This window comes from Trichechus manatus, unplaced genomic scaffold (assembly GCF_000243295.1).
Source record: "Trichechus manatus latirostris isolate Lorelei unplaced genomic scaffold, TriManLat1.0 scaffold00182, whole genome shotgun sequence".
NCBI lineage: Eukaryota > Metazoa > Chordata > Mammalia > Sirenia > Trichechidae > Trichechus > Trichechus manatus.
Genome location: NW_004444118.1, coordinates 1,876,947 through 1,899,325, shown reverse-complemented (window position 1 = coordinate 1,899,325; position 22,379 = coordinate 1,876,947). Strand labels below are relative to the sequence as shown.

At 44.9% G+C, this 22,379-nt stretch overlaps 1 protein-coding gene and 1 long non-coding RNA gene across 3 annotated transcripts; both read left to right on the top strand.

Annotated features, from left to right (window-relative positions):
• The first annotated feature begins 1,963 nt into the window (after positions 1 to 1,963).
• LOC111822609 (uncharacterized) lies at positions 1,964 to 3,510 on the top strand. The gene is made up of 3 exons (XR_002825737.1): positions 1,964 to 2,062; positions 2,269 to 2,324; positions 3,199 to 3,510. It is a non-coding gene; the product is annotated as an uncharacterized LOC111822609 (long non-coding RNA).
• A 3,393-nt stretch (positions 3,511 to 6,903) lies between these two features.
• Positions 6,904 to 21,384, top strand: ZNF384 (zinc finger protein 384). 2 transcript variants are annotated; one of them, XM_004387216.2, is made up of 9 exons: positions 6,904 to 9,776; positions 10,079 to 10,316; positions 10,552 to 10,599; positions 10,804 to 11,137; positions 15,988 to 16,212; positions 16,919 to 17,101; positions 18,592 to 18,670; positions 19,351 to 19,509; positions 20,113 to 21,384. In XM_004387216.2, the coding sequence occupies exons 1-9, from the start codon at positions 9,711 to 9,713 to the stop codon at positions 20,497 to 20,499; spliced, it is 1,719 nt and encodes a 572-aa protein (XP_004387273.1). In that variant the 5' UTR covers positions 6,904 to 9,710; the 3' UTR covers positions 20,500 to 21,384. The 2 variants fall into 2 exon arrangements, with proteins under 2 accessions (XP_004387273.1, XP_004387274.1); XM_004387217.2 differs by lacking the exon at positions 16,919 to 17,101.
• The last annotated feature ends 995 nt before the right edge of the window (positions 21,385 to 22,379 follow it).

The window sequence follows — 22,379 nt, the reverse complement described above, 5'->3', positions numbered from 1 at the left end:
TATCTCTAAAGCTTTTCTCTAAGGAGTTCAAAGTACTTAAATTTGCTTCTTATAATAAGGGCAGGAGCAGGGCTGACAGATGGAGACATTGAGGCCCAGGGAGTAACAGTTAATGTAAATAGAAAAAGAACAGCACTTATAGTGATTACCACTATTTTGCTCCCGCTTTTCCCTTCCAGCCCCCAAAGTCAAGGTTTCTCAGAATCAGCAATCTCTAACCCATGCAGCAACTAGGCTTTGGTCACATCTGAGCCCTTAAGACCCTTAATCTCCTGCCGACTGCTGCTGCTCAGTTAACAGGCTGTGTGCTGAGTCCAAGAGTAGACACTTTAAAAACAATACAAAGTACAACTACAAACCAAAGATAAAGATCATCTGTTTAAGTAAACCAAAAAACCAAACCCATTGCCCTCGAGTGGATTCTGACAGGTATCTGTTTAAATGCTTAACTTAAATGCTTATTTTTAGGTGTCTCTGCTACTTCCTTGCTGTAACCTTGGAAAAGTAACTTAAACCTTCAGAGTCTTATTTTAACTATCTGTAAAATGGGCATTATGATTTTGGTTAGGGTTATTTTGCTCTCTAGCAAGGGGCTGTTGTGCGCCATCTTGTGATGGGAGAACTGACCTGTAGGGTTTTCTTGGCTGTAATCTTTACTGAAGCAGATCGCCAAGTCTTTCTCCAGTGGAGTCGCTGGGTATGTTCGAACTACCAACCTTTAGGTTAGTAGCCAAGCAATTTAACCATCTGCACCACCAGGGCTCCTTAAGCAACAGACTACTACTGTTAATAGGAAGGATTCCAGTTCTGCTTCAGCCAAAACAGAACTGAGCCCAGAAGGATTCTGGGCAGATCAGGGCACAGGCTGGTGGCAGCATTCATTTGCTCAAACAACATAATATTTATTCAGCATCTATCATATACTCAGCAAAGTAGTATAAGGGACACCATGTGTAAGACACAGTTTCTTCTCTGAAGGAGCTGACAATCTTGCTGTGGACTCACATATATGACACAGTTAACATCGCAATAAAAGGCACACACTATATAAGTGCTGTGGAAATTCGAGAAAGAGACCATTACGGGTTGGAGCAAGAGGGAATGGCTTCCTGAAAGAGTTCATATAAAGTGTTCGTAAGAAACTGCAGTTCGGTCATTTATGCAACAAATGTTTGCTGACCACTTACTAATGTCAGGCTGTGAGGATCCAGTGGCGAACAGTTCAAAGTCTTGCACTCATGGAGCCTATATTCTTGTGGAAAGAGCTTGACAGTAAACAAATAATCGTACGTAGTAATGACAGTTGTATGTAAAAGTAAGCAAGGTATGGGGATAGAGAGCAACAGGAACCAAAGCAAAGAGCAGAGTGTGGTGGAGAATGAGTCACATTTTGATGTCTGGGAGAAGTTATTACTTTCTGGGCCTGAGTAGGGCCTTCAGAAACCTAGTCACACATCCTCATCCTTTCCCGCATATGCAAAGAGCTGAGACATTCTTGAGGGGTATAAAAAAAAATAACTTCCTACAACAGGTTATTTTACTGGGGGCTGGGGGGGAGGACGGGACCCTAGCCTTTTAAGATTCCATACCTTCCCTCGAACCTTGATGCATAATTCATGAACCTGTCGCGTTTCCACCCTTCCATTTCCCCAGAAATCCCTTCCGGAAGCCCTTGACTACCATACAAAAGTCCAGCTTCTGCCCTTACCAGAACCCGTCTCCACTTCCGTTCTGCCGTCACATCCGCAGAGGGTTCTACTGCGTCCCTGCAGAAGCCACTTCCGCCCTACCTGTCGTAACTTTTGCCCTGAATATCCTGGAACCCTAGCAGCACCGGACGTGCTCTAGACGCTGCCGGAAGTGACTCGGCCTTTGCACCCCCCCCTTCCCATTATCGCCCCCCCCCCCACGACATTGCTATTTCCCTCTCTCCCCCACTTTTCGTTTCCGGCTCCCGCCTTCTCTCTGCAGCGGCTCTTCGCTAAGCCTTTAGGGGGGAGGGAAGGAGGGGGGCGGGAGGAACTGGGGTTCTCGGGAGCACGAGCTGCAGCACCACTTCCGGGTGAGTGAACGGGGAGGGAGGAAGGGAGGGGGGCCACCCAGCGCCTCGCGCCCCCGCCCTGCGGGTGTCTCGCGCGCTTTCCGTGCGTGTGAATGTGTGGATCTGTCTCGCACTTCAAGTGCGTACTCGCGCCTCGCCTTGCGCTCTCCCTCCTCCCTTCGCCTCGTCTTGGTCCTCCTACCCCACTTGGCTCCCTCCTTTCCCAGTAAACGCCGCCCCTCCCGCACTCTGGCTCTGGAGCTGCCGCAGCCGTCGCCGCCGGGTGAGTCTCGACCCGCTACGGTAGGCGCGCGCCAAGCTCCCTGCTCCTCCCCCTCCCATTTTCCTTGGGGGGGCGGAGAAGGGGGGGGTCCACGATGTGACTGTATGTGTGTCCGTCCCGGAACCGGAAGTGGTTGTGGAGGAGCGGGCGATGGGGAGGAATGGGGGGGTATAGGGGGCGGGTGTCTGTCTGGTGGGTTGCAGAGTTCAGCTCCCTGGAGGGAAAGGAGGGGCGTCCCGAGGAAAGGACTTTGAGGAAGGGGTGTGGGGCAACATTAGGAGAAGGTTCCCAGGGGCTGTCTCTGGGGAGAGAAGGTTTTTTGGGGACAGCTGGGGTCCCCAATAGATAGACCACTGTGCAGGCTGAGGGAGCTACTTTTTGGCCCAAGGCCTTGGGTAGGCAGGGGGCGAAGTCCTCGCAGAAGTGGGGGGGAGGCCAGAGGAAGTGGCTGGGCCTGAACTGGCACAGTGCCTGAACTAAGGGCTTGTGCATACCCCCCAACCCTCAGCTTTGCCTTCTGAGCCAGTCCTCAGGGGCAGGGACCTTCCTCCTCTTCCAATTCTTATGTTCTCTGACCTCTGGTTACCTGTGGCCCCGGACTGAAGAGGAACCAGTGTTTGAGCCCAGGAGTGGATTCCATACCCTGGTGATAAGAGTTCATCTTAGTTTCTGGGATTGGATTTATTTCCCTTGTATCCACATAGGGGGTGGCACCAGACTTGTCTGTTACATCTATCTGTCTTTGGATTGTTGGTTGGGGGTCTGCCTGCCTTCCAGACTGACAGCTGACAATCAAAAAGATTTCCTGAGGTTCTCCACGGTTCTCTTGGTTGCATCCTTACTGGCCCCTGTAACCCAGACAATTTGTTTACAGAAAGTTCTGGAGCCCTGGAAAGGAGAAGGAATAAAACGGCAGGAGGAAGAGAGAGAGAGGGTAAGAAATGTTGGGTCAGTGGTTTTTCTTTGGGGGGAAGAGGTGTTATAGTCACATGGGTTTGTTTTTGACAATGTGGCAGAATTCTTCAAGTAATAGGATTTATAGTAGTGGTGTTTGCCTTTCTCCCACCTGTTATCTCTTGAGGATACCAGGAAGTACTTGTGTAAAAAGTTGGTGCTGTACCTCTATCACCTTCCTTCCCCATCAGGACTCACGTAGAATGAAATGTGAAATGCTTAGGTGAAATCACTGGGTAGTGTTGCACTGTGTCCAAAGGAAACGTTCTGTTTTGGGGACACATGGGCCCTGATTGCCAGTATACTCATTGTGCCATAGCTTATGGAATTGTATTTGAAACAAGTAGAGCTGAGTTTAGAGTGGGATTTCTGTCTTTAATATTCTAGTGGAGAGTTTGAAGTGGATCTATTGACTGATGAGAATCTGTGATACAGGGTTATGTGAATTTGATGTGACAGGCTGAAGTTTTCAGGAAAAAAACTGTTTTATGCATAGTTTGAAGTGAAGTGGGTAAAACTGTATGTAATGGACTCCAGAAGTAGATCTGGAAGAATTCAGAATATGATGCTTGATGGGGATGGTGAGAGTTTTAGGTAGCCTGAAAATGACAGTGTATAGAACCTAAAGAGTTTGAATTCACAACTTACAGTCCTAGAGGTATCTTTTAAGAACCAATTCCAGGCTCATTTATAAAGTTTATTCCCACAAGTTTCTGAACCCCGATTGGTGAATAAATATTAGGTGCATATCCACTTTTCTCCAGCCTTTTTTTTTTTTTTGGCTTTACTTTCCCCAGATCCATCATTTTTAGTGGAATTGGCAGGGCAAGAGGAACCACTGCTTTTCTTGCCACTGGGTACAATAACCCAGCAATACGCAGGGTAGAAGCTGCTGGTCCAAATTGCCAGCTGTGTAATGGTAGTGGTGCTGTTGGTCTGTTTAGGCATGGTATGATGGTGCTTCCCAATAGAATTGGGATAAACCTGTTCTAAGTTATTTAATACTTGGAAGAGTTCACAGATAGTGGGAAGGTCCCAGATCCTTTTGGATGGCCGTCTTGGATATCCTTAAAACCTGTTGCCATCAAGTTGGTTCCGACTCATAGCAACCCTGTAGGATAGAGTAAAACTGCCCCATAGGGTTTCCAAGGAGTGGCTGGTGGATTCAAACTGTTGACCTTTAGGTTAGCAGCCAAGGTCATAACCACTGTACCACCAGGGCTCCTGGATTTTGTTAGAACCTGAGAAAAAAGAGATTTTGTTTCTTTAGAGAAAAATTGGTTTTCTGTTTCTTCATTTCAAGTCTTTAGCTAATATTGCAACCTTTCTGAAATTGTACATTTTGGAATGGTCTCTCCCTGGGTGGTGCAAACATTTGTGCTCGACTACTAACCCGAAAGTTGGTGATTCGAACCCACCCAGCGGCACCAAGGAAGAAAGGCCTGGCAGTCTGCTTCTGTAAAGGTTACAGCTAAGAAAAGTCTATGGAGTAGTACAGTGAAACCTGTGAGAGCCAGAACTTGATGAGACTGCCTTGTTTTTCTGGGTCTTGCAAGTTTTCTGCCTCTGGAAGGGTGCAGTCTTACCACTTTTCTATTGCTCGTTTTAGTAGAAAATATTTGAGTTTTCTCTCTCTGACATATTTCTGCCTTACACAGGTTCTGGCTTTCATAGGCTTTACTGTGCTATGTAACACATGGGGTCACCATGAGTCGGAATCAACTTGACGGCAGTGGGTTTGGTTTTGGTTTCTCCCAATAAAGTGGCTAAGATCCATGGGTCATGTTCTTTCTGTAGTTGAATTTGAGTAGATTATTCTTTGTATCTCTTTTTCTTGATGCTTCTTTGCTTCATGTTGATGATTGTTATTAAGCTGGAGGCTATAGATCTGATACACCTGGGTAGTTGCCTTTGTTAATTATGTGGTCTTTATGTAATTTTCACTAATAGTTCTCATCACAGTGGAAGTATTTCTCTTTACCTCTCTTACTTTCAAGAGCAGTTTGAGAAATTTTTTCTTTTTGTGCTACCTCTCTCCCATCACCGTATGCCTTGTAAACTTTCTATAAGGGCTTCATTCCCTTCCATCCTCTGCCCAAATAGAAACTTAGTGGAAACTATCCAAGTCATCCACTGATGTAGGACCTAGAATTAGAATCCAAAAGTCTTGATTCTTAGGTCCATTCTCTAGCTACTAAATTTGGTTGGTGCAAGTGTTTTGAGATTTTCTAATGGTTGATTGTATTAAGAGAATGTTATTTTTTTGAGAAATGAAAATCATGCTGCACAAGAACAACAATAGATAAATAGTAGTGATAGCTACTGGGAAAGAGGTGGTGGTCTTCACCATGCCTACCAAAACCACATGCTGGAGGCAATGACATCATTACCCTTGGATGGTTGCTAGCACTGTGGAAGGATGTGGTCAGATGGACAAAGTGCTGGTCCAAGAGTTCAAGTCTTACGATGTGTATCATGGATGTTACTTAATATTGCCTCTTCCTCCACCTCCTCAGTGCTTCCGAGATTTATTCTGTGATTAGAGAAGAGAATATATAGTTCCTTAAATCTCTTAAAGAAAAGGTAATCTTTCCATCTTATTAAGAGAACAGTTGAGGCTTGGTGCAGTAATAAAGTTGAAATTAGAATCCAGATTTTCAATCTGCCAGCATTGTTCGTTCTATCAAGTTTTTCTTTCTTTCCTATTGTTTGGTGTTATAATAAAAGCCTTTCTCTTTTTTCCCAGTCTAGGGTAAATCAATTCTTTTTTTAAAAAAAATATTTTGGCATAATCACCACAACTGGCACTTTCTGTGTAGAGACGGGGTTTCACTATAGTATTAGTAGGTTTCTTAGAATTGTAAGTTTTACTCTGTCCTGGAAGGTCACTGTGAGTTGGAATCAACTCGGTGGCAACAGGTTTGATCTGGCTTAAGGTTGTAAGAATGTTGATATGTGCCTGCTTGGATGTTGGGGTGGTTTAATGAGATTTCCTCCATGAAAGGTAGAGAATAAGAGGGTAAGAGGTAAATGGGCAGTAAATAGATATTGGTGTGATCTGGCACCAGGGACACCCTGTTACACAGCCGCAAGGGGCACCATTTGCATTGTATTCCAGCAACAGACTTCATTCTTGGCTCTCCAACTGATCTCATTCCAGGGGTACAGAGATTTAAATCCATCTTATCAATAAAACAATGGTTGAGCATTTCTGAGGTGACATTTTGCAGGCAAACATTGCTTATAGTTGGGTTAGCAGTATTCTCCATGTACCCCCACATTGGGCTGAGATATTTATCAGAAGCCCACAGGGCACATTTATTATCTTGTCCCAGGACCCACTGTGGTTCTGATCTTCAGCTTTGTTCTCTTAAGAACCACATCAGATGTCACTGAATTGTACATGTAGAAACTTGAATTGCTATATGTTTTCGCTCTGTATATTCTCAACAGAAAGAACCAAATCAGAACCATAGGCTGTATCCAAGTAAGTGAAACAAACCAAAAAAAAAAAAAACCCATTGCTGTCAAGTTGATTCTGACTCATAGCAACTCTATAGGACAGAGTAGAACTGCCCCGTAAGGTTTCCAAGGCTGTAAATCTTAACGGAAGCAGTTTGCCACTTCTTTCTCCTGCGGAGCAGCTGGGGGTTCAAACCACTGACCTTTGGTTAACAGCTGAGCGCTTTAACCACTGTACCACCAGGGCTCCTTGAGGTAAGTGGAGAGGCCTTTTATTTAACCTCCTCTCCAGTCTGGTTTTTTAATACAGGTTTTATTCTAAAATTGGTTATCCTGGCAGCCAAGTCAGGTTTCACAGGATGTGGACAGAGAGTATGATGAGAACTATCTGCCGTTTCACTGTTATTAAAGTCTTCAATTCTGAAAACATTTATTGAGAGCTACCTGGAAAATATATAGTCCGTTCCTGGAAATATTCTAAATTTTAATTTCTGGATCATGCCCCAACATCAGAGTTGTGTACTTGAGTTGTATGGTTTTAGTCCCTTGTAGGACCCCTTTCCCTAACTTGTTCTGTGGTGCCCAGGTTCAGATCCCTGCTAAGGTTTGTTTCACAGGTTTGACTCATCTAAAAAATGGGGATTGCAGTACCTACCTCATAGAATTGGTGTAAGAATTAAATGATGTAATAGCTGTAAAGTGTAGAACAGTGCCTTGTACAGAATAAGTCCTTAATAAGTGTTAATGACAGTGATGACAGTAATGATATGTCCCCTACATCACTTTGTGTGCACCTTTATAAGAGCTTACGGGAACATTTCCCTCAGAGACGCTTCTTCACCAGTAGGACGATGTGAATGGATGTAAATCTTATTTTTAGTGGGGAGAGGTCCTGTTCACAGGAATCCTGTCTGGGGGCATTTTTATTTTCAGGCTCTCAGTTCTTCCCTCCTAAAATTTCGTATCCATATGCAGTTACTTCCTTGGCTGGGGGCAGGGGGTTTATATGTTAGGCATGCTTTTCTTTTAGTCTGTAGCCTAACTCTCTACGTTATTCTCACCATCCATCACCACTCTTCTCTGTTTCACTGCTCTCAGCTAAAAGGTTAGACAGTTGGGGATTACAGGTTAAGGTCTGATTTCCTAGCATTGTTTTCAATATCTGTATGTATAGATTCCACTGTTGGTCAGTTCATTAAGGGCGTAATTGCTTATGGGGTACTCAGTCCTATGTCAGGTACTATGGGGAGATACACATGTAGAGGATATGATCTCTGCCTCCCAAGGAGCTTGGTGAGATTGGATCCCTGTAAACTGTGATCTGATTGTTTTTTGATTCTGTTGTCCACTGAGGACCTGAGCCCCCTTTATAAAGGTAGTGCAGGAAGGGTTAGGTTAACACCTGTGTCGGATACTGTCTGGTTTTACTGTATTTTATAACTCAGGAAACAGGATTTGCCTGTGGTTGATCCTCAGTCATTTAATATTGAGACTTATTTTTGAGCTGTTTTAGTCATAGATTCGGTGCATTTTTCTCTTCTACTTTGCTACCTTTTAAGAAAAAGTGGACTGAGATTCACTTCTGCCTCCCTTTATAGGTTTTATAAGAAGTAAGGGTACTATTTGATAGAGCAAAAAATGTGATATGATTCCTGGAAAAAATATAAGAAACAGGGTTACGTTTAAACTAATATCCTTTTTGCTTCAACTCTTTTGTTGAAGATCTTTCCCAATTCCCTTAATCATTGCTTTAAATCCAGTTTCTGTGTCTAGTCTCCCCTCTATCTGCTCCCAGCACATCCTCTATGGGTCTAATGTGGCCATAAGTCACCTGTACCTCATTGCTCTTGGCTCAGAGTAGCAGCATGGTGATAATGTTTATTTCTTGCTGTTCCTCCTTTCTATTCCACCAATATCATACTCCCCTCACCTGCCTCCTGCTAGGCTAGATCTTTCTTGGTCCAGGATTTTGGGAAGCTGCTGTTGACCAGCATGCTGCCAATTAAGACTTGACAGGGGAAGTGATCAGAGTGTGAAAACTATGTGGTGGGATACCTGGATTCTGTACCCATCTGTGACTTGCAGTATGATCCCGATTGTTTACTTTTCTTGTATGTTATCTCCCAAAGTTTAAAGCTTAATTATCCACATACAGAAAAAAAAATTGAGTTCTTGGAAGCATAGCGTTTGAGAATACACAGTTGTCCCTATTCTGAATCCCTTTAGGTGGACGTCTGGGATGCTGCTGCTGCCACTGCTGGTGCCAGAATCCTTTTCTAAACTGGTAACTCCTAGGTTCTCACTGCTCACCTTGCTTGTGTGGGACCCAACACAGCACCATGGATGTTCTTAGACCTTGGTGGGATTGGTGGGGCACACTCACCAGATACCAGCTGGTTCTCAAAAAATACCTTGATTCTGATTCCTACCAACTTTGTTCTTTAATTCCCTTAAGGCTTTTGTGCTCTGGCCTAGAACTTTGTCAAGCTGTGTAGAACTACAGACATGTTGCTTGGAGCATTTGAAATTTTTATTTCAAGGAAGACGAATTTGAGGGGTTAAGGAAAAGCAGAACAGTGATAAGTCAGTGATTTTGCTTTGTGTGACCTTGGCACATCCCTTCCCCTCTCATGGTCTCATTTTCTCTCTGTCAGCAAAGGAAAGTAATACTGATTCTGCTTCTCTGGGGCATGGGAAACATTCTGTGGGTACATGAGATATGTGTAAGTTCTTTCACAAACATTAACTAGTACCGCATCTGCTGGGTGGAGAAGGATGTAGTGCTGAGCGGCTTTGATTAAGGGTACTAATGATATGCTAGATCCTAAGATCTCGACTGCTAATTCCTAGCCTTGTGGTCAGGTGCCAGAGAAGAGACCAAGAACCCCTCACCTATCTTTTCTCCATTGCTAAGCTTTTTCAGATTTCTTCCTGAGTGTTTTATGGTCTCTGTTTCTTCCTTCAGGTAGAATGGAAGAATCTCACTTCAATTCTAACCCGTACTTCTGGCCTTCTATCCCCACAGTCTCGGGACAGGTAGGTGGTGTTTGCTGACTTTGTTGCTCCTCCCCCATTGTGTATTTTTCCAACTCTGAGTAGTAGGTTCTATTACTGTGGAGACTGAAGCAAGATAAACCACATTGTGCTTCATGAGTCCCACATCTCTGAGAATTATATAGTGTTTCTGTCTTGGCTTCTCTGGAAGCACAAAGAAATTAACTCCTAGTTCCTTGATTTCTAAGGAGAAGAACAAACAATGAGAAATGCTTAGGGAACAGACAAAATCAGACTCTGTCCTAATGTGAAGATGGTGCTCCCCCCTCTTCCTTTTCTTTTAGATTGAGAACACAATGTTCATCAATAAGATGAAAGATCAGCTGTTGCCAGAGAAGGGCTGTGGACTGGCTCCACCTCACTACCCCACCTTGCTGACAGTGCCTGCCTCAGTGTCCCTGCCCTCAGGCATCAGTATGGACACAGAATCCAAGTCAGACCAGCTGACCCCACACAGCCAGGCGTCCGTTACCCAGAATATCACGGTCGTCCCTGTGCCGTCTGCAGGACTGGTGACTCCTGGTGAGCAACTCTGCTCTTCTCCAATCTGAGGTGTTGATCTTCAGTGATCAGTACCCCAGGCTGGAGGGCTCCAAGGACATGGGGAGTGGGATATGTGTTTGATTACTCAATCAGATTTTTATTAAGTGCCTACTGTGTGCCTAGCAATGTGCTAGGCATTGTGGGGGATACAAAGAAGTAGAAGATGCGGTCCCTGCCTTTGAGGAGGTGACATTCTTTCCTTCTCTGAATCAAGGAGTCTCCTGTTCTCAGAGGTGGAGAAGAGAAGGGAGTCAATCAAGGGGTAAATCTCACTGTTACCGGGGGGTGGGGACAAGGGCTAGGAGACCATTATTTTTCTACAGGGTTTGGGCTTTCCTATATACTTTGGGCTGTGGGATGGTGGTGAGGGGTTACTTAGACAATAGTCTGGGGGAAGTGAAATGAAATAAGGGTCAGGATCAGGACTGGGCAACATAACACCATCTCCTTTTTCTCCCAATCCTAGGTCCAGGTTTGGTAATCACGTCCCCCTCAGGCTCTCTTGTGACCACAGCCTCATCAGCTCAGACCTTCCCCATTTCGGCTCCCATGATTGTCTCCGCTCTTCCCCCTGGCTCACAAGCCCTGCAGGTGGTCCCTGACCTCTCCAAGAAGGTAGCATCAACCCTAACAGAGGAAGGAGGCGGAGGTGGTGGTGGAGGTGGCAGTGTGGCTCCTAAGGCCCCCCGAGGCCGAAAGAAGAAGCGGATGCTGGAATCAGGGCTTCCTGAGATGAATGACCCTTATGTCCTCTCCCCTGAGGATGATGATGACCATCAGAAAGACGGCAAGACCTACAGGTAGGAGCCAGAGCCAGGGGGCAGGATGGGTGAGGATCACTGCCTCAGCTTCCCCTACCCCTTTGCGTCCTGCCCCAAATCAGGCTCCGTACTCTGACCACCTTCCACCTCAGGTCCACTTGCATGTCAGGTGTTCTGTCATGGGATAGGAGGGCAGAGCTTCTAGCACTTTCTGGTGCCTCTTTCCCCAAGATGCAGACCCATTTCACCCTTCCTTTTTTACCCCCGTTTTGGGGGTCGTCAGCATTGACTTATTTTTGAGTGACAGAGTGGAGTTTCTGTCTTGTAATAAGGCTTTAGACTTGGTTTGAGAGTTTGTGTCCGGCTCTTTTTTGCTTTCTACATTTTCCATTCCTATTTTTCTGAGAAACCTTTCTGGTAAACACCTAACCTTAACCTGTGTGCCATCTACTGGTTTTTGGGCCATATTTGAGCGCTGAGCCTGCCAGATCCTGCATGGTTGGGATGATGGGAGGGGTCTACATAAACAGGTGGGAGGAATAGGATGCCTCCCCCCTACTCCCTTTGGGATACATGTTGATAAAATGGCTGTTTGTTCACTTTCTAATTCATGGAAGTCCTTTTGATCCTTTCTTCCTCCAAGTTGTCCATTACCAAAAATTATTATATGTCTATTTGCATGTGGTACTATACGAAAGTAATTACATAAGTACACTCCCTGCCCTTTGAAAGTTGAAAATCTTTTAATCACCTTGAGACCTGTCAAGGGCCCTAGTGGGTTTGGGGAGTTTGCCCCCAGTGTACAGAGTGGGATAACTGCTGTCACAGCTTTGATGCAGATGGGCAGATGTGCATGGCTGGGAGACTGGGTCTGTCCTTAGTGTACCGAGATGGGCAATGTTGTTCCCATTTTAGGAGCGAAGGGAACTGCGGCACAGGAAATGGACAGAGCCTTGGGCTCATGGATTCAGTTCCCGGCTCCACCACGAACTTGCTGTGTGACCCTGGGCAAGTCCTTTTCCCCTCTCTGGGCCTCAGCTTCCTCATCTGTAAAATGGGGAGAATTCTGTTTATGCCTCCCATTTGTTGGGAGTATATATCAGATAAGATTTGAAATGTTGAGAACTTTAAAAGAAAAAAATAAGAAATAGTCATCATAAGCATTGATTTCTATTTACATTGTACAGTTCTAGTGGAAGGTAGCCACGACTACAGACTGTTTAAATTCCTCTTTGTACATGAAAATGAGTGTAGCGTTGCTATGCAGAAAGTATTGAACACTGCAAGATTCCAGCTCATAAGCCGAAAGTTCATTGCAGCTTTATTATTATAGGCATACCCACTTTATGATGGCGCAGTGGTTAAGAGCTCGGCTGGTAACCAAAAGGTTGGCGGATCGAATCCAGCAGCTGCTCCTTGGAAGCCCTATGGGGCAGTTCTACTCTGTCCTATAGGGTCGCTATGAGTCGGAATCGACTCAGTGGCAGCGGGTTTGGTTGTTTTGGGTTTCACCTTACATACTTTATACAATAAAAGCGTTCCTGGAAAATGTTTACATCGTATCATATTGTAAAGCTACTTGATAAGTTTGATTCATGTAAAGGGATTATTTTATGTGTTATTTCATAACTGAAAATTCTTTTTTGATTTATTGTGTAGAAATCTGGATTTTTATGTATTTGCTTCAAGTGAGGTCACTGTGACGTGGAGAGTCACCTATATAAAGTTTGTTGTAGGAGAAGTGGGAAGGTTCTCTAACATTTTCTGGAGCCCTTCCAGTGGTTCAGGGTCCTCTGACTCTGCCAGGGTTTTATTTTTTAACTTTTGGACCTCCGTTAAACCTCTCTCTGGACTTCCCAAACTGTGTGTGTGGAAAGAAATGTGAAAATACAGTTGGGAGGAAGCCCTGATAGGATTCTTTCTACCCTCGATGTTTTAGGAATCCTTGAAAGGCCCCACACCCAGGTGACTAAAGAGAACTCTGAAATTTAAGGGGGACAGATTATATTCTAGGTGAACAGATGGAACTTCTTCAGAAATTCAGAACACTGAAGTTCCAAAAGAATCTTTTTAGTCACAGAGAATCCCTATTTCCATTCATGTATAAGTAAAGCACATCCATGCCTGTGGTCAGTGGCATTTGTCTGGGTATGGGGAAATTGGGTTCTTTTACTCTGGGAAAGTAAACTTAATACCCTCTAGCTCTTCGTTGCCATCTATAAAATGGGAAGATCAATCACAGCCCTCATGTATCTTGTGGAAATGTTTTGAGGAAAAAATAAAAGTACTTGAAATTGTTTTGAGCATCTTAGGAAAAAAAAATTGAATGATAATTCAAAGTAAATGTAACCAAGGCCATTGCATTGCATGCCTCCAAGGTACCATTCTTGTGTTTAATGTGAACAGTGCCCTCTGGAGTTGTGTACCAAGTGATACCAGGTGCTGACTTTTCTATCTCCTGCTGACTGCTAGTGCTACAACTTTCTCCTAAATTGAGTTTCTTCGCAACCATCCGAGATCTCACATTAGAAAACTTTTTTGTTTGGCTTCATGGAATTTCAGAATTGGAAACACTTTGATGGTCATCTAGCCAGTCCCTTCTCTGTAGCTTTAGTCTTCTAGACTTTCCTGGCAGGTGTTTGTCCATCCTCTGCTGAATACTTCCAGTGTCAGGAATCTTAAATTAGGTTAGAATCATGGCATTGATAAATAATGGCCCTTTGGCATATTACTTAACCTTTCTGAGCCTTTCTGTAAAACAGATAATAGTTGCCACGTTGTTGTGAGAGGTAGAAACAGTGTAAAGTTCCTAACAAGGGTCTGGCAAGAGCAGGCAACAACAAATGGCAATTATTTTTATCATTATTATTAGGACTGTACCTAGTATCTCTTGAGACTGCCCATTTCGTGGCTAGTCCATAATTAATGAATTTAAGTTTCTCAGATCTTTCTCTAATTGGAAACTTTGATGAAGGGGATTATTTTATTTTTAAAATTAACTTTAATGTTAAAGGTGCACTTGTGTGTTTGCACTTTAAAAACACCTCACACGCACTGATGAGATTTTGTTTGAGTTCAAACGAATGTTGTCTTCTACCTCTTGGAAAAATTTTAACAACCAAGTGAAATTATTTTGCAGTATTACTACAGTTGTGCTCCAAGTGACAATGTGTCCAGTTTCTAGTGAAATATATAGTAGCATGAGGTTTCACATCAGCACTGATGCTGTTGACATTAACACAAGTGTATTATTAGAGAACACTTACGTTACCTGACAGTCCTGGGTGTTTGCTAGCCCTTTAGGGGGCAGATGTTTCTCTCCATTTTACAGACCAGAAGTTTGAGGTCTAGATTGATAACAAGACTGTAACTGAACCCTGAGTAGAACCTAGGTGTCCAGACCCCTATTGGCTGTGTCCTTGGGACCATGCTAACTATAAACAGAATCTCCTCTCCTCCTATACAATGATTGAGCATCCTAGACAACTGTCAGAATTAGTAAACTGGCAGTCAGATTTCCTTCACCATATCAAGTGAATAGAGAAATGGAAATCGGCATTACTTACTGGAATTTCAGTAAACACATTAATATAGGGACCATATCTCAACTAACAGTGATATCTTTTTTTCCTGAGGAGCTCTGTGTGCGTTTTAGTCATGATCTCAGTTATTCTCTTAAGAATTCTCATGAGATCAGAAAAAGAAGTCAAAATCATCACCCCATACCTCCTCAAGCCCCTCTTACAGAGATAAGTTGGGGAGAACCCAAAGAGGAGGGACCTGCCCCAGTTGCCTGGTTTCCAGGCTGCTGCCTTTCTGCGAGCCCATGTTGTGCACTGGTGAGTTGTTTAGGAAAATGACAAGGTTCCACTCACATATGGATAGCTTTCACCTGATAAAGTCTGAATTGTTGTGGCTTAACTTGCTCAGAGGCCTACTTATTTGACATTGTTGGACAGCGGCAGAGCAGGAAGAAAGTTTACCAACTTGGGTGATGAGTGAAAGTACATTCAGATGCTCTTGTTGTCGACCCAAAGTGCTGGCATTGGCTCCATGTGCTAGGAAAGAAGAAAGGTTTATCATGGAAAATAGTGTTTCTCAAACCTTTCTCCTAAATACCTGAGGGACACAACCCACTCCTAGCAGTAACCTTGGCTCACTCAAAAGTGATTCTCACTTGATTGCAAAGGAGGGGGTGGAGGTTGCAGGCAGGCAGGGCTGGTGGATGGAAGATACCAGATACAGAGTGGAGGCCAGACATATGTGGTTTGGAACAGCCCCTCCAAAGAATTGTGACATCCACCCCCCCCCGCCCCCCACACACCCCGAGTCCCTGGCCCTCTAAGAATTACTGCCAGAAAGGAAGTTGGGGAAAATCTGACAGAAGAAAATTATCTAGAGGCAGGAGAGAAGCCCTTCCAGGGAATCTCGTCCATTGTTCCCCAGGACCAGCTTGGGGCCTTGAGGAATACTTGAGGGATGTACTTTATACATGAGAAAGGAGTTCTTTAAAAGTTTAAAATCAAGTTATAGGCAGAAGAAAAATAATAATAAAAGTTAGGGGATATTCTCGGACCAGTGAAATCTACATCAGCCCAGAGCCCATAATAAGGTTTTCCTGTTTTACCTGGTTGAATTCTTGTTTTTTGCATATTTAGGGGTTCAGTCATTCGGCAAACATTTATTGAGTATTTATAATGTACTGGACACTGTGTTAGAAGTATAGGCTATAAAGATGAATACAATAGAGATCCTTTTCTCAAGGGCCTCACAATATAGTTGGAGTAGGAGAGAGATCAGATAGGTTGGCTTCTTTTGGAAGTGGAGGGGAGGGTTCAGCAGTGCTGCCTTGCTGGAAGGGTTCTAACCACTTGCCCTCACTTGGCCAGGTGCCGGATGTGCTCACTGACATTCTACTCAAAGTCGGAGATGCAGATCCACTCCAAGTCACACACCGAGACCAAGCCCCACAAGTGCCCACATTGTTCCAAGACCTTCGCCAACAGCTCCTACCTGGCCCAGCACATCCGAATACACTCAGGGGCTAAACCCTACAGTTGTAACTTCTGTGAGAAATCCTTCCGCCAGCTCTCCCACCTTCAGCAGCACACCCGGTAAGGCTGCTTTCAGTTTTACCCCACTACCTGGCTGTGCCCTCCTTGTCCCCCCAGGGCCATGTTGCCAATGCCTACTCCTCTCTCCACATGTCTTCTTTTCTCTTTTCTCTTTCAACTTTGCCCTCTGGAAGGGAGCCTCAATTCTCTCCCATTACTAACCTTGAAAAATAAACTATATCCTAGCAGTTTGAGGGGCCTGGAAAATTCTGGTCTCCACTTCCAAAGTCTGGAACAATTGTTGTGGTTTCTCTCTGTGTCTGTGTTTGGAAATCTTCTGCAGAGCAGGCCCTGCTTTTACTATATGCTTCAGTTCAGAGCCAAGGTGTGCGTTCAACTTCAGGTCCATGGGGAACAGTTGGTATTTGTCTTTGTTCAAATTACTATTTGGAAGCAGGGTATCTGTGGTGAGTGTATAACCTTAGGGAAAAAAAAACCAGGGTTGATGAGACTGAATAAGGTTACCAGGAGCCATGGGTTGCAGCAATTCGTCATCTCACTGCCATTCTAGCCACCGACTAAAAATGAGCAACAGCCTAGATCTGGGTGTCCTCTTCATTAGCCTATCCAGGCAGGAGAGTCTTTGGGAGGAGGGAGGAGGGGGTGCTTCCATCCGTCAAGCAACATCATTTCACCCAGCAGAGAGCTGAGCCCGTGGTGTCGAACTGCTTCCTCCTCCCCCCTTCCTTCCTCTCCTCTCCGGCAGGATCCACTCCAAGATGCATACGGAGACCATCAAGCCCCACAAGTGCCCGCACTGCTCCAAGACCTTCGCCAACACCTCCTACCTGGCCCAGCACCTCCGTATCCACTCGGGGGCCAAGCCTTACAACTGTTCCTACTGCCAGAAGGCCTTCCGCCAGCTCTCCCACCTCCAGCAGCACACACGGTAAGGGAGAGTGGCAGGCTACTGCCCCCGCCCCGCTGGCATGCCCTTCCCACCCCGCCCTGGACACATACAGCAACCCGCATGCGGGGGGCGGGGGAGAGACTGGCTGGAGGAGAGACCTGGCTGGAGGAGAACATCACTGGCCTCTGGGAGAAAGAAGATGAAGCAGCATCGATGGAGACACAAGTGGATGCCAAGAGAGAGCCTTTGTGGGGCGAGAGCTACACTGGGAAGATAAAATGACTGTAATAGTCCCTGATACATAGGAGGCAGATGTACCTGGAGCAGAGACAACTCTTTCCCTCATTTCCCTCTCTGAAAACACTCATGCACATGTCTCACAAGAATTTCTCCTTGATGCCAAAGCAGAGGCATTTGATTGGAGAAGATCATGCCTCCAGCCCTTAGGGGACCAACTATGAATGGGAGATACAGTCAGACACTAGCTGTATACCAGCCTGGTAACACCCACAACCAACAAGCAAGCCTCCAAGGGATACCAGGAGTAGAGGGAGAAAATGTACTAAATATTCGCAGGAAACCGGCAAACAGAAAATGAAAAGGCTCATACTTCTTCAGGATGCGCATTGTTTGTCCCATGAATCTGGAGTGGTTAGGAGGAAATGAACCTGCCAACTAGAAGAGTGATGATCTTTGACAGTATCTCAAGTTGCACCATACATAGGCCTTCTCACCTGGCTTCTTGTGGATGTGATGATCCCACTTTCATGTGGTCATATGTCTTGGCTTGAGAAGAGGAGTCAGGCTTTCCTCACAAGGAGGAGATATGTCCTACGATGTTTTCAAGATTTCAGTTCAGAGGTCTGGGAAAGCCCCTGATCACCAAGATGGTTCTGAAGTCCCTGATGAGCAGATGTGAGACACCCTCAAGTCCTTATCTCAGTGGAGGGCCCAGTAGTGTTGGGGATAGAAGTCAAATTGGTACCAAACTAGGCATTTCCTGCCATTGGTGGGGGCTGGACTGGGAAAATCCTCATAGTTTCCATGAGTGTTAATAACACTGTTACTCTGCTTTTCTTTGACACGAGAACTTTCTCTTGGTGATGCTCAAGGCTGAGAGGATGGTTTCTGGCTGCAGGGTGGGGATCAAGGAAGAAGTGTTGTGATTTTCTTTTTCCTTACCGTTGTGTTTACCTTGACTTTGAACACTGATGAGGGACAGTTGCTGTAGGACTTGACTTCTATGCCAAATCATGGGGTGCCTGTCACTTTGGTGTTAAGCCACCAGTTCCCCTGCCCCCCAGCAAAAAGGAGGCCCAGCTTGAGCTAAGTGGTATAGGTAGTGACCAGAAATCAGGCATTACAGCCTGATCCATGTCAGAGAGGATCTAAGGCTGGTGCCTCCTGGAGACCCACCTGATGTACTCCCTTAGGAGGAAAGGATTGGCCTTGAGGAAGTGTGTGAAGGAGCTCATCTCTGAGTGTCACTGCTGACTCCTTTCCCTTTCTTCTTTTTTCATCCTGTGCAGAATCCATACCGGTGATAGACCATACAAATGTGCACATCCAGGCTGTGAAAAAGCCTTCACACAGCTCTCCAATCTGCAGGTAAATACTCCACCCTTCATACACAACCTTGAGTCTGAGGCTTGGGATCAGAGTGCCATTTGACTAGTACTGCACATCTGAAACTTTCTCAGGACTCCTTTATACTCTTACAAATTACTGAGGAACCCAAAGAGCTTTTGTTCATGTAGGTAATATCTTTCCACAGAGAGACTGAAACTGAGAAGCTTGAAAAATATTTATTCATTCATTTTAAAATAATAATAAAACTATTAATGTCTGGCTTAATAGAAGATGGCTAGATTTTTAAATCTACTATATTCAGTCTATTGCAATATTACATATCATGTAATCTCTGAAATGTGTTAAAAGGGAAAACACTGTCTTACTATTATTTTGAAAATAATTTAGACCTTGTTGGCCCCCTGAAAAGGCCTTGGGGTTCTCTAGAGATCCCCATACCTCACTTTGAGAACCATTGGACTGTGGGACCAGGCGTAGGCCATCATTGTAACCTTCAGAGTCTTGGTATGTGCTGCATGAGGTATACTTCCTCCCTTAGCCTCTAGCTCCTGAAGTTCCATTTGAAGCAATTTCTACTAGTTTCAGATGGAAAGAGAACCTAGGAGGCCTGACACCCAGCTCAGACCTTTCCATAAAAGTGAGGGAGGCTGGAAGGAAAAGTACAATGCACTTATCTTATTTTCTTCCAATTTTCTCAGTCCCACAGGCGGCAGCACAACAAAGATAAACCCTACAAGTGCCACAACTGTCATCGGGCGTACACAGACGCAGCTTCACTAGAGGTGCACCTCTCTACACACACAGTGAAGCATGCCAAGGTGTACACCTGCACTATCTGTAGTCGGGCATATACATCGGTGAGTGCTCAGTTTCTTCTCTTTCCTTCCCTACAGCCTTGTTAGACTTCAGTCCACTTTACCTCAATGTTCTGGGTAAAGGCCATATCTATTGCAGTGAATACCACACTTTCCTAGCTCCAACTTACCAGAATTAGTAAAGAGAACAGAAATTAAGTAGACCCACATCTGAGGAATTTAGAGGATGCCTGATCCCCTAAGTCCATAGAGATTGATTTACAAAAAAAAGAAGATTTTCTGTTTCTCTTAAGTGTAAAGCAAAATAAATCAACGTGAGATTTTTTTGGGGAGGAAGATTTCAGATGTTTTCTACTAGACTCCAGAAAAAGGTTGTAAAGTTACTTCATTCAGAGATCTTTGAGAAAATGACGGCTTTTTCCTCTGCCAATGGAATGCCCATGCGGACTTCTAAAAGCCCCTCTGCACATTCTACCCAATAGTGAACACTGAAAATGGCTACTTGGGAGAACTTACCCAGGGCTTTAGAACATCTCTGTATAAATAATGCTCTATTTAAAACATAGTAAGAGCCCAGGATGCTAGTTACAAGTCACTTCTTTCCTTCTCTTTCATCCCTCAACTTGTTTTTATTTTCTCTTTCAGGAAACATACCTTATGAAACATATGCGCAAACACAACCCTCCTGATCTCCAGCAACAAGTGCAGGCGGCAGCAGCGGCAGCGGCAGTGGCCCAGGCGCAGGCTCAGGCCCAGGCCCAGGCTCAAGCTCAAGCTCAGGCTCAAGCTCAGGCTCAAGCTCAAGCCCAGGCCCAGGCCTCCCAGGCATCGCAGCAGCAGCAGCCACAGCCACCACACTTCCAGTCCCCTGGAGCAGCCCCCCAAGGTGGAGGTGGTGGGGACAGTAATCCCAACCCTCCACCTCAGTGTTCCTTTGACCTGACCCCCTATAAGACAGCGGAGCATCATAAGGACATCTGCCTCACTGTCACCACCAGCACCATCCAGGTGGAGCACCTGGCCACCTCTTAGAGACCTGTGCTGCCACCCACTGGGAAGAGGGGAAAGAAGTTCTGGTCCCTTCTTTCTCCAACTCCTCTTGGTGGGAAAAGTCCTGTTCTTCCTTGACAGGCCTTGGCTCCAACTCCTTAGGCCTCAGGCATGGCCTTCTGTCACAAGATGCCATCTTTATTCCTGACTCTTCAAAAGGAACATCAGCCCTCCTGACTGGCAAAGGAATACTGAGCTGGTAGTATAATCCAGCAGCCTCCCCTCCCAAGCATAGCTTTTTAAAATTGGGGTTTGGTGCTCAAGGGAGGGATTTACTATGACCTCATAGAAACTTGTCCATTGTAGGCACTTACCCTCTCCTTAACCCTCCTCATCCTCAAAGTTTGGGCTGATAGAAGGCTAGAGGCTGGCCCTCCCAGATACCAGAGAGAAGGGAGCCCTAATCCAACCAGCCTCCTGTTCTGTTCTTGCTTGCAGAAGAACAGAGGTTTCTCACATGCCCCTACCCTTGGGAGCCATTTCTTCCCCTAAATGGTCTCACTTCACTTCCTACCTAATACTGGAGGAAGGAGGTTTGGGTGGGGATCAGACCTCCCTTTATTTATAAGAGGGCAAGGGCTGAGATGTGGTCCCCAAGGGGCCAGAGATTCCCAAGGCGGTCAAGGGTGGCTTAGAAGTGTGGGTTATGGTTTTCCTTGGAGCCTGCCTCCCCCTTCTCTGTCAACCAAGGCCGTGTACCCTCAGGCTCCCCATCCCAGACCTCAAGGAGCTGTGGGAGCTTTGTGTTCTCTATGAAACCCCAAAAGCAGGGGTGTTGCAGAGAAGGGAGAGTTCAGGGCAAACACAAGGACTGGACTTAACTCCCTAAGTGCCACGGTCAGTTGCCGGACACGGATTTATATATAAATATATATATACCCACTCATCACAGCCATCTTTGTTGTAACCATTTCTGTGTTTATAAATGCATTATCTCTGAGAATTTTCATATTTGATTTTTATTTTTTTGTCTTTGTTTTTCTTTTCCACCCTGTCCCTCTGGCTATAGCATTATTTCCTTTTGTTTTTTTTTTTTTTTTTTTAAATCATGGCAGATTTCAGAGAAAATGAAGAAAAACCAAAAAATCAGGAAACCAGTTGTTATAAAGCAATTTACAAATGACAAAAAGAAAAAAACATGTACAAAACAAGGGGTGTTTTTAGAACATTGTATAGAAATAAATTCGTGTAAAAGGATCAGAGGCAGTGGAGCTACTGATGTGAGCGAACATGGGGTAAAGCTGTTTGGGAAGTGTTCAAGGACAGTACTAAGGATTTACGCCAAAGTGTGTTTGAGAACGAATGCTTGTGTAAAGGAGCCCCATGTATCTAATTCCCAAGCCATAAAAGGGTACAGGTTTGATATTTAATTGAAATCCTAATTTATGGGGATTTCTACATAAAAGTGTTGTCATGGGGGCTACATTGCCAAAATATGTGAGAACAAAGTTTCAGTTATTTAAAAAAAAATAATAATAAGGCTCCTTATCAAAGAAATTGAAGGATTCCATGCTAATTTCAGTTGGTAGTATATGTACATGCATATATTCGTTACCCATGGCGCCTAAAACTAGAGGTTTCCAGTGGTGGGAACCGTCACCAATAAATGGGTGCAGAACTGAATTACTATGCAGGACAGTTGCAGTTCTTAGGAGAAAATGGGTCAGGAAGCCTGGACTTCAGCTCTGGGTTCTGCCATCAGCCAGCTCATAGTGTTGGCCAGCTTGCTTCTTCCTCAGCTGTTAAATGAAGCAATTGGACTAAATCACCTCCAAGATTCTTTTCTGAGAACTTAAAACCTTTAAGCACTGAAAAGGTTGTAACAAAGCTCTCACATCTGAGAACTGGTGGGTATCCTCTGT